We start from the raw sequence: 12,421 nt of genomic DNA, 5'->3' as shown, positions 1-12,421 counted from the left end.
ACGCTTCATAGACCTATCTCTCGGTCTGTGCATCCTCTTGAACGCAGAATTAGCTGTTGGGTTATGATAAGACAAACCACTCTGCTAAATGCCTACAATTACAATCACAATTTAGGCATTTAGCAGACGATCTTATCCAGAGCGAGGTCAGAGTAAATGGCACAAACCCTAATCAACAAACTTGGCTGTTCTAGGCCTGGCTAAGGCACGGGCAAAAGACAGTATGAATGACTCAATGGTAACGCCTAAGGCTCAGTGAGGCTCATGTGTGCACATCTTAATGGCCCTGATATACTTTTGTTGTGCGTGCACCGATCTACAACGCATTGTGGCATGTTGTGAGCTTGTAGATCGGCAATTTTTTGTGCATGACACCAGCACGCAACTAAGTATAAATCCGGGTCAACATAGTTGATTCTTTTGCCTCACTTGTGCGCGACCTCCTGAACTTCGATTATACAGTTTTGATTCCACACTATAAGGCCATAGGCTTTCATATCGATCAGACAGGGGAATCAGTGCCATACATATATTTGGAATGAGTGCAGCACACGATCAAATCAAAGTTGGCCAATTTAAATGAAAATGACTGGGGGCTGCTGACAAAGGGAAAGGGGGCTAACGATGAAGGAAGGATGAATTTGAATCCCCTTCTGCAGACATTCTGACTGCGCTAGATTATCTGTGGATGCATCTTTCAGTCAAGTTGATGACCTTATTAAAACTCAGAGGAGACTGAGATTGGGCTGTGAATATATCAGGGAGACTCTAGTCACGGTGATGCCCATGGATGGGGCCAACTGGGGAGGGCTATTCATCACGAGCTATAGCACCTCTTTATAATGCTGATAGAAACTCTCTCTGTCCCTCTGTCCCTCTCTCCCTCCCTCCCTCTTTCATCCCTCTCTCTCTCTCATTTCTCCCTCTTACGTTTCCCCTATCCCTCTTTTACTCTTGCCCCTGGCCATGATCTGATGCATATAATTAATTCAAAGGACGCAGGGTATTGTTTGTTTCCTTTTGTCAACAGCTCATAGAGGATAATTACTCAAAATTACATTAAAATGAAAACTGGAAATCCTTGACAGCAAGGTGTGTGCCTGAAAGTCGGCCCATTCAGCCTACATAGCACTCCACTGCATCTATCTATAAAAATATAGGATCCCAATGTTGGCTATTAGCAGAGTTTGCACAAATGCCTTTCGTATCAAATCATGCATGGCTCGCAATGGAATAGAAATGAAATTACTGTTGTGCACACTTGAAAAACTATTAACCAAAGAATCCACTCCAGCAACTTAAACGCATTTCAGCAAGATAATGGCACAACAAATTCAAAACAGTTGCAACACTAAGAGTACCTGCTTCAAATCCCTGAACCAAAATAAGGTCATCCAGGTTAACCAATTATCATCTCTATTCTGGGGCAAACATTCAGCGGAAATAGCAGATCTACAAGCTCACAATGTGTTCTGTTGCTAAGAGTTGTGAGCTTGTAGATAGGCTATGTTTGGTGAAGAGATTTGATGTAGAGGACCCCGGTCAACTAAGTATATATGGTTAATGGTCTGTCATAGAACTTGCAGTGGCAGCATGATTGATCCATACAAGGTGATTCAAACAAGATGCCCCCTCTGAAATCCTTTTGGAGATCATTGAAATACAGGTGATAGTTTGGTTTCATAGAGCATGCTGTAAGATGCCGCAAAGTTTTAAATTACCAGAGAGAAGTAGGACGACACCAAAAACCAAAAAATTGTTTCAAGTCTTGAGGATTTTTTCAATGAGGGCATATGAGTTTCCCTGTGAATACTCAAAGTGATCAAATCTGCTTTCATGGAGGATCCTCCTCCATCCATGCATGGTATTACTTTCTCTGACCTTGACCGTTTCTTAGGACGCCTTTGCTGCAGTTCAGGTGAAGTAACACAGTGCTGCCAATGCTAATGGCAGAATTTCACACAGGCTGCAATTACAAAGCATTATGTGTGCTGCTGGAAAGCTGTGTGGGCTTACTAACCATTGTCCCTTTTTTGCTATGGAAAAGAAAGGACAAACGTGTGCACAAGGCAAAGAGACTATCATGTCTCATTCATCCATTCCTTATGATGGCGGCTAAAGTGGGCTACATGTGGAGCGGGAGGCTGTTTCAGTAAGCATACCTCACTGTGCCACACAGTGGTAGCTATTCCAGCATCATGTCCTGAACAACACGAGAACATTGGGAGAACTATTATTCTCAGGGAGCCTCGAAGACAAATCTCAGGGGACCATACGAAGATAGTCCAATGGGTGGCTTGGCGCCAGGAGCTATTCTAGGAAAGGCTTGCAAACTCTTCTCACTGTTACACTAAAGTGTAAAAAGTTGCAAATGTCCTGCAGTGCCTCTCCATGTGTTTTAAGTGACCGGCTAGACATGTAAATGACGGGTGATGGAAAAAAAGTGCAGAACTGTAAAACTAAAGTAGGACTGAATCAGGGATACAGAGCCAAATATGCTGTAGAGCATTTCGAGCAACATTTCTTTAATAAAATCCTCAGCCTAGGCGAGGGGTTTGAAAAAGCATCGTATTGTGAAAAGGGCAAAGCAAATGATTGCAGATGATCATTGTAATGAGCAGAACATTTGGTTGGTGATTTTCCAGGCATGAACAATTCAGGACATTGCACTGGAGAGGCCTTGGCAGTGGAGAGACTCTTTAAAAATGCAAATTGGTATTCAAGGCAGACACGGTCAGCAGCGATTCTGTTCATTCTAAGCCAGTACTAACTTCATCTGAGGCTCCGAGATTGACTTGTGATTTACTGCTCACAGCCTGGTTTAAGAAATAAAACTCACATAATATATTCAGAAACAACCTTTTAGATACCTCCCAGCGTAAACGTTTGCTCCAAATGCCCAGTAACCTTTCTCTATTTATTATATTTAGGGGTTCCTCTGAAGTACTCACATCTCTCTATTAAATTACACTTCATTTATATAAAGGCTCATCATCTACAATATTCATCGAGCCAGCCAGAATTGAGTGTTGTCTAGACTGTAAATGAAGAACGCATGATATTATCCTACTTTTCTGGTTTTAGGGCTGACTTCATTAGGCAAAATAGAATATAGCACTGTAGTTTAATAGGGCATCAATTAGATGATGAATAAAAACGTTCCTAGTTCTGCATGAAACACCGATTAGCATAATACACTGCATTCCTCCTTTCTAGCTTTAATCTACTATGTTCGCCACATCTAACCTGTTGCCCGGAAATTGGATGTAGTCGCTGTGTCTGCAGTTTCCTTCGGACTGCTCTCCTGTTATTCGTTACACTACATGGCAAAACTTACCCTTCTTTATGGCCTACTCTGATAATGAAATAAAGCATATGGAAATCTTAATGGCTCGCATAAAACATGGAACATGAAGTATACTGGCTTATGAAATAAAAATGGTCATATTTTCTAAAACGTGTCACCAACAGCAGATTTGCCCAATCCCTCTTGTACTGTAGATATAGTACTGTAGATATAGGAGGTCATTGAACAGATTTTAAAAAGATGAGAAACTATGTGAAGCTGGGAGGGGTCTAACTTTTAATCAGATGTCATGCAAGGTACTCATTGAAAACAAAAATGAAATGGGCATGAGACAATAGTGGCGTAATCGCTTACCAGTGGTCTTTTCACTTAATGAGGCAATCGCTTAAACTTACTATATGTGTAGGCCATTCCGTCATGCATAGAAATCCTCAAGAGAATTTATAGACATTTCCCCTTCACATTCTCATTTCAAGAAGTTGTTTCATGTGTCAAAGCAAGAAAAACAGTGATCCTCACCTTGACCAGTTCATAATGCTGGATGCCATTGATCCCTACATCTGGGTCAAATGCTGAGGGCACAGGGTAGCGGGTGTTGATGGCTGTGTTCTCGGGGATAGAGATGTTGATGACAGTGGACTGGAACAGGGGTGCATTATCATTGACGTCCTCGATCAGGAATCGGATCTTGACCAATCTGAAGATTTCATCGGGCAGCACAGCCACCTCTATCTCATAGTAGCAGCGCTTCTCCGCGAACACTCCCGAGCACAGCTTCTCGCGGTCAATGCGGTGATTGGTGGTGAAGATCTCCCCTGTGTTCGCCTCCACCCGCACCAAAGGCACGTCACCCGTCTTGTACACGGGCTTGAACTGCAGTGGCGAGGACAGTCGGACGGCAGGGTCCAGGTTGAGGTCCAGATCCTTGCGCAGGTTCCCGATGCGGACATTCTCCGGCTGTTCCTCCTTCACTGTGTAGTCCCTCTCCTGGGCCTGGCATAGCAAGACCAGACAGGTGAGCAAGGCCACCAACACCTGAGCCTGACTTACTAAGTCCATAATCAAGAACGGGTGGGAGCTTCAATTCTATGGCAGCAATTCTGTATCAACAGAGAGAGGGGGAGAGAGAGAGAGAGAGAGAGAGAGAGAGAGAGAGAGAGGAAGGGGTGGCAATGTCAATACACAGAATTACATGGCAAAGCATTCATACGTTCTATTGTAATTAGTAATTCCCTAATGGAGAGTTGTGAACTTGACCTTTTCATCCTAACTAGCTCTGAGCCCACATCCTTCCCATGCCTTTGAGAGCAAATTAACGGCAGTTTTACACAATTAACCTTTGATGACATACATTGAGCAAGCAGACACGTAAAAGGTTAGTAGTTCACATATTCCATCAATCTATTCTATAGTGGTAAATGAACCATTTCATATTGCCGTTGAAACATACTGTATGTGGGTGGTTGCGTTCATCGTCGCGTTGAAATTGCCACAACAACAAAAACTCGCTCAAAGGTGCGCTTTGAAACTGGGTTCAAATTGGAACTTACAAATCACCTTTGTGATCCAGACATATATTTTTCAGCGTTTTGAACAACTGACAACCTATTGTGTACTGCAAGAGGGTAAGGGGAGAAATAACTCTGTTTATCCACCAGTGAGTAATGATGGTGCTGCAATGTCTCCACAAAGTGCAGCTCACGTAAAAATTTCAGTTGAAATGGAGGGAGCTGAAGCAATCCACAGAGGCACTAATGTTTCTTACGATGAACGCACGCGCGCACGCACGCACGCACGCACGCACGCACGCACACACACACACACACACACACACACACACACACACACACACACACACACACACACACACACACACACACACACACACACACACACACACACACACACACTGCAATTGACAGCAACTATTAATGGTGTGCCTCATTTACCCTGAATGTAAACAATTGAGTGCTCAAATATTTTCATGAGCATCGTGTGTAAACATACACAGTTTGATCAGAACTGTTCTGACAACTCTATGTGGAAGGAGAAAACATTATGAAATCATTTACTGTGTAAGAAGCCATCCGTCACACAAGTCACACATTACATCATCATAACTTCACAACAATACTGACAACATCAGCACACAGTTTACTGAGTGATCCCTCTGATGAAACCCAAAGCAGAACAAAAGAAATGCCGATGGGTTCAGTACCATCTGACATTATTCATTAATCAGGGTTTTCGTGTTGGATGCCAGTTTGCTTGATGCTATAGTTCCCCAAAATATTCAACTGCTTTATATGCAGAAAAAAGCTTGCTCAAGGGCAAAACCCACAGTTGCCAAACCCCAAGTAGGTCATTGAGAGAGAATTAGGAATGGCTTAATAGAAGGCAAGGCCTTCCCTGCTGTTTTAATACTAGCACAAACTGCTGACTGTTGTCACTTAGTTGGTTAATTAGGTAGCTTGGTAGTTTACCATTTCATCAGTTACCTCGTTAGTTCATTTGTCAGTGTGCGTTTGTCGGTTAATCCATCATAACACAACCTGTCTAACTAATATTATGTCTACACCACAATGCCAAGATCAAATCCCAATTTATATTTTATATCACACACACCAAAATACAGTATATACTGTATATGTACCACTAATGCCCAGGTGATAATTTGCTTTCCACATACCCATAGCCTGATTTTGTCAGAAAGAAAATGTTTTTTCTTCAACACGGCAGCATGTGTTTAACGGGCAGAGATCCTTATGCAATGAGGTCAGTTCAGTGGCAGTTTTGCTTGATTGGTCAGCTACTGTCATATCAGCCCTTGAGGTTATCAGTTATCACCCCGAGGGGTTATCAGATACAACATTCTTCCTTTTTTCACTCCTCTCACCCAGGACAAATATAGGGTGCAAGAAGTATGTCTTGTTGTAGGCCAACCCAGTAACCATGGGTTTCCATCGCACATTTCCAATAGATAAATAAATAAAATAATGTCTGATGCAAACAATGACTTGATGATGTTGAAATGTTTTGTTGATAACATCTCCACAAACCGAAACTATTTATATGATTTTTGAACCACAAATACAGTTTTATTTTTAAAACATTCTACATACATAAAATTCACAGCTGAGTATTAAAGATGGCAATTTCTGTTGTACAACAAAACATGAAACTCTCTTAGGTTTGTGTTAAATGCAGATCTTATGTTATGCATACATTGAAAACACTATGGTAAAATAAAAAACAAAAACAACAACATTGGAAATCTGGAAAAGAAACCCTTTGCGTATCTCACACACACACTCACACACACACACACACACACACACACACACACACACACACACACACACACACACACACACACACACACACACACACACACACACACACACACACACACACACACACACACACACACACACACACACACACACACACACACAATATATATATATCACATACCCAGCCTTCATTTGTCCTGGGTGAGAGGGTGATGCAAGGACTGAGAGGCTGATGCTTGCACTGATTTTTCAATGTGAGCGACCTTGCTGCTGCAGGGACTCACCATGTCAAACATGGAAGAATCCTTGCCACCAAACACAGTTGCTGCGGTGATGTCCTAGAATTTCCAGCTGAGGGGACGCTGGAGTTATCACAAAAGAAGCCAAAACACAGAGTGGAAAACAGTGACCTTCGATAGTCCACAGAATGTCTGCGAACTGAGGTCCTCAGTGAATAAGACTGCCCATACTGTCTGGAAATTCTAGGGGAACTACTGGAGCAGTTCCTCATTGATAGTAATGTTACTTACAAGTAATATTTATTAAGTTAAAGTGTTGATGTTATTGGTGTCAACCCAAATGCTTTAATTGTCTGTCTGTATCTACCTACCTACCTACAGTACCTACCTACCTACCTACCTACCTACCTACCTACCTACCTACGCATGTCGCACACACACACATTCTACTTGTTATACATTTTTCAGCCAGTCTAGTTAGGGAACCAGGTTCTCTCTGATCAGTGAGGCAACAGGGGAAGCATTGTAGCATGACTGTAGTTACTGTACCTTATCCTCTCTTTGCTATGACAAAGTAATGAGTAATGCCACCAATGCAGTGCAATGTTTACTATTTGTAATAATAACTGCCTTCCCATGAGTACAGTATGTGGGCTCAATATATTCAAATACTAATATAGTTTCATTTCTTATATCCCACTGTGTGTTTAGGTCAACCCTTTCAATCCCCCGGAGTGTTTGTTAGTGTTATGGTGTTGCCTGATATACACTGGTTTGCGTTCATAAAGCAGCCATCATTAAATCAAATGTCTATTTTCTTCATAGTGAGGCAAAAATGTGACATCCATCACACAAATGATGCTCAGCTGGTGCTGATAAAGCAAACATTCATACCCTGAGCAACAAGGGAACCCAAATAGGTATTTAGGAATTACAACATTTCCTACTTTATTAAATGTATACGCATTTAATGCAGTATATGTGAGAATCCGAAAATGTGTCAAGTTTAATACTCCACTATAAGGAAGCCTTATGTGGCAAAACCAGCAAAAATGGAATTCAGTTAAAAGTAATACATTCATTTTGTTTTGAATCAACAACTGCAATTCACCCATGTAGATGATGAAGGATTTCTTTTCACAAATCTCTTAAATGGAGTCATATGAGACTCATTATGGGAGAGTTGGACAGAAAAGCATGGCTGACATTGATCAGAGTGAGGGTTACTCAATCCACGCTTGCAGGCGGTGTTGCACTGTCATGTCAAAATATTGATAATACATAGCCATAAGTCACTGTGGCACAGTTAACTTTGAAGTGTGAATCTTTCTGAGAGGACACAGCAATTACTATACCCTGATGAGTGCACAGCAGACCCAAGCCTGAGCTACCACATAATGGAGTTTAGATTACATACTTAAATGGAGTGTGATCCACAGTAGTGAATAAAAGATCAAAGCATGATCTAGATACTCTCTCTCTCTCTCTCTCTCTCTCTCTCTCTCTCTCTCTCTCTCTCTCTCTCTCTCTCTCTCTCTCTGTGTCTCTGTCTCTCTCACAAGTAACAATAATACTTTTCTGTGAGGTGATGGAATGGGAAATGGCACCTTTGCAATCAAAATATAAGATTTGAATGTGAAAGGTTTGCCACAAACACAAAGGCTAACATTTTCTGCTGATTTCAGTAAATTAGACATTCCACAATGGAAGGGGCATTCCAACACATTTTGGATCAGACTTGTATTAGCCATTCAATGCTTGTCACCTAAGGTGACATATCCTCCCCATAACTGCGAGTTAGCTGCCTTTGCATGGCTTTGAGCTTTATGCAAGTCAGTTGAAACTTGCCAGTGAAGGATAGACAAGGGAGAGGAGCATTCAGATTGGAGTGTGTGTGTGTGTGTGTGTGTGTGGGGGGGGGGGGGGGGGGGGAGTCAGGGAGAAAGGAATCTTAAGTGTCAGTCAGAGGAGCGTCTCCTTTGCTTACATTTCACTAGTCTCCTGAAATGCTATTTTGAGCCCCAGACAGCAGGTTGAATCCAGCAGGCAAACTCGAGCCTCCCTCTTGGGAGACACAGAGTGGAGAGGAGCAGGCTGGCCCTGGATCACTTTGCATGACAATATGATGGACAGTCTGTCCCGCTGTTTTAATCCGCCAAAGGTGGCAGAGAGAAAGGAACACAACGCTATCTACGCCCCCCGAAGAACTCCTCAACTGCAAACTCAAGTAGTTTGGTAGTATGGACCCATGACATTAAAAATACTTCATCCCACCAAAAATTATGATATGAACGCTATTGCATCTATCGCATTTGCCATTGAATCCAAGACTTTTATGAAAAGTCAGTATGTTTAATGGTTCCTGTCTCATTCTCTTGTAGCTGGTTTAAAGATGGCTGACAGTCTGACAGACAAGGGTTCTTTCTTTTTTTAGCCCACACAGTCAGAGTCAGTGTATCTCCTGATGCTGTGTGTGAGGATAAAAGTTGTTTTCTTTAGGGGAAACTTCAAGAATTAACGTGTTGCTCAAATTGTACAAGCAGGAAAGAAAGCAACTTTCAAAATGAATGTCTCTTTTGATTATGTTATGTTAATATTAGAAGTATTTTTTCCTGTTTGATTTCAAATATCAGTGACATTTGCATATTGCAGTTTGATCTAAATTTAACAAGGAATGTACAACACATGACACGGCTAGCTTGCATGCAATGTTGCGGGTTTGGCAACACTGTGTGAAATATAGGCTACTGTTTAGGGCCTGTGGTATTCCAATTGATGGGCACTTTCAGACTAATTCTTGAAAAGGTGCATTGCACAAGGACCAGCAACTGGCACTCACTATACTTATAATTGCATTTGCACCGCAAACGAATCTACGACGTTATGAGTATGGACCTCAAGAGGGCAGTCAACACATGTAAATGGAGTTTTAATGCGAAACATTAAGTGTACTAATTTCTTTATGTTGATGATATCTTGAATCTAATTTGCTGGCATTGAAAACTGATGCCTTTATGAGCTTTTAAAATCCATGTGGACACTGAAAGTGTGAGGAAACAAAGTCCTAATTTAAGGACACCGGATTCTTGCTACGCTCCATATGGTTAATCAAAACAAAAACTACAATAGGCAAATAACTTAAATATGCAGCCCGACTAAGGATAATTTGTTACATTTGTTAATATTTTAAAGAAACACTGCCATAATATGCTTCTCCTGAGGACATATCTAGAGCAGCAAATACACAGTAGTGTTACAGAAACCTTTGTTTCACCAAATTGAGAGGAAACAGTTATCACTTCATGAAAAATGTGAAAACAGATCATTCAAGGAAGGCTACCTTGATGTGAAAAGAAAGAGAACCATTCTGTCAAAATATAGTATGTAGCAAACAATTTAAAACAAGAATACAAAACTACTTCTTGTATCAGATATTAAGTTACCTTTTCTGTACTATAGGATATAAAGAATCTTTACAACTATCCACATAATTATATGTTTGAATTGAACTAAGGAGACAAAAACACTAGATTTTTCAACAAAAGTTGGAACAATTGAGGCTGAAAACCACAAGAAGATGAAGCCATGCACGGAGATGTGCAGTGTCTCGACTCTGAACCTACAGGTTGCTGAACTCTTACCAAAAGAATGCATAATTTTAAGATAAAGGCTGAGCTCAGAATCTCCTAATACTGCAATCAATGCTCAACTTCTGTAATTATTCAGAAATCGAATTAATTTTTTTCACAGTCAGTTCATATCAGAGACAGAGGTGCATTCTGAGCATTAATGTCATTTAGAGGCTACAGCTAATCACTCTGCTTGTAATTTAGGAATGTTCATATTTGTGCAATGCAACTGGTTAATTAGAATAGTCAAGTCAAACTTATTAGCATATCACAGTTTTGTACTTTTCCCCATTAATTCTTAATTTCCCCTTAATTAACAAGCCGTTGTCTAATGCAGGATCCATTCAATTTTACAAGAAATGCAGCATTCTTCTGATGAGGGTCCTTAAAAACAGTATAGGCTACAATAAATCGGACCCATACCGCAAAAGAAATATTGGAATATATTGTAAATTAACCCAAAGAGCTTGCCGATATGATATCTAACACAGATTTTTCATGAAGGCTGTCTTTTATCAAGTGTTTGGCTATAATAAATAATACTGAATCGCTTTCCTTAATCTTCAAATGCCATGGATATATCGGATGACTAGTTGCTCCCATAAGTTCTAGTGATCTAGTCCAGTGTTTCTCAAAGTGGATTCCAGAGACTCTCTGGGGTCCTTTAGTGGGGTCTAAATTTACCCTTACAAGTCTGTAACTCTGACAGTGTACAGATGGAACCAAACGGACACGTCAGGGTCCATTTGGTTCCATTTGTATACTGTCAGAGTTAAGGGAAGACCTTGAAATGTGAAAGTTTTAGAATCACCGACTGATCTAGCTCCGATTAGCCGAACCGCACTGCTGTCCAGCACCACGCAGGTCGGCAGCCTGGACCTGCGCTGAAAAGTCGCCAAAAATGTAGGTTAGTTCATTGTCTGGTCTTACTAAATAGGTCTATAGGTTGAGATCGCTGAGTGTTGGCCATAAGTCGTGACCGCCGGTTAACATATTCATCATCATGCGCCACCTAGGCGAGAATAGACTAGCCTAGATCTATTACAGACACATTTACAACAGATTGTTGGAGACGAGTCAGATCAGATGACATATTTGAACCAGCTATTAGACAATACGTAAATTAGGCTAGCATCACGGTGTTGCAATGGGTGAATTATTCTATTTCTAATAGATTTGTGTTGGCCTTTAAAGCCCGTTAACTATACAATTCGTGTTGAACTCAAATAATTGCCTGACTCGAGCGTGCATGGCTTTCTGAGATAATATTCTGTTTCATTTTGTAAGGTCCACCTAGCCCTAGGATCAAGACTATCCTAGATGTATTTTATCGAGTCTGACTTTTACTTTCGTAGGCTATCTAAGTAAAAGTCAGACTCGATAAAATACATCTATGATAGTCTTGATCCAAGGCTACGGTCCAGCCAGATTGCGCTGTTTATTGGCGCTCTCTCCAATGCGCTCAGGTTGGACAGCAAAATAATGATCTGCATATCAATGTTGTCAAGGCAACACGTTGGGTCATCAATTAGATGGAAAAACAAACAAACAAACTAACAAACAAACAAAAACACATCACTGCTTATAGCCTACCTTTTCACCTAGAATGGGACGGAAAATTCAATCACAAATCCCGTCACGTAGCGACATCATCACTGATTTATACAAAAAAAAAAGTGCCATGAACGCTGAAGAAGATCGAGGAGAGAGGAGACAGACGATCCTCATTAGGAGCGGCAGTAAAAATGTCATTCAAATGAAGAAAAAAAGGCGTTTATCCACTACAACATGTGATCCATGTGCTACAATCAGCGGTCCTCGAGTGCAATAGAAGAAATCATGGATGCGACCAACTTTATTTCAAACGATCGAACGGCGTAATTCCTCTTCCAATGCCGGGAGTTCGCAGCAGCAGTGCAATCCTATGGGTGGCGATACGCATTGGTCCAAGAA

General features: G+C 41.1%; 1 protein-coding gene across 1 annotated transcript in view; it reads right to left on the bottom strand.

The window, feature by feature from the left end:
- The window catches only part of pcdh11 (protocadherin 11), a gene marked incomplete at its 3' end in the record, with an annotated part of 148,518 nt that extends 136,322 nt beyond the window's left edge, over positions 1–12,196 (bottom strand). Inside the window, exons 1-2 of the mRNA XM_084042045.1 lie at positions 12,062–12,196; positions 3,827–4,407 (exon numbers count right to left, since the gene is read on the bottom strand). Coding sequence (XP_083898171.1) covers positions 3,827–4,366 — 540 coding nt within the window. The 5' untranslated portion in view covers positions 4,367–4,407; positions 12,062–12,196. The remainder of the gene's footprint in view (positions 1–3,826; positions 4,408–12,061) is intronic.
- Positions 12,197–12,421: the final 225 nt, after the last annotated feature.

Source organism: Gymnoscopelus microlampas, assembly GCF_963454915.1.
Source record: "Gymnoscopelus microlampas genome assembly, chromosome: 18".
Lineage (NCBI taxonomy): Eukaryota > Metazoa > Chordata > Actinopteri > Myctophiformes > Myctophidae > Gymnoscopelus > Gymnoscopelus microlampas.
The sequence above is the reverse complement of the archived record's forward strand: the minus strand, read 5'-3'. Positions and strand labels throughout refer to the sequence as shown.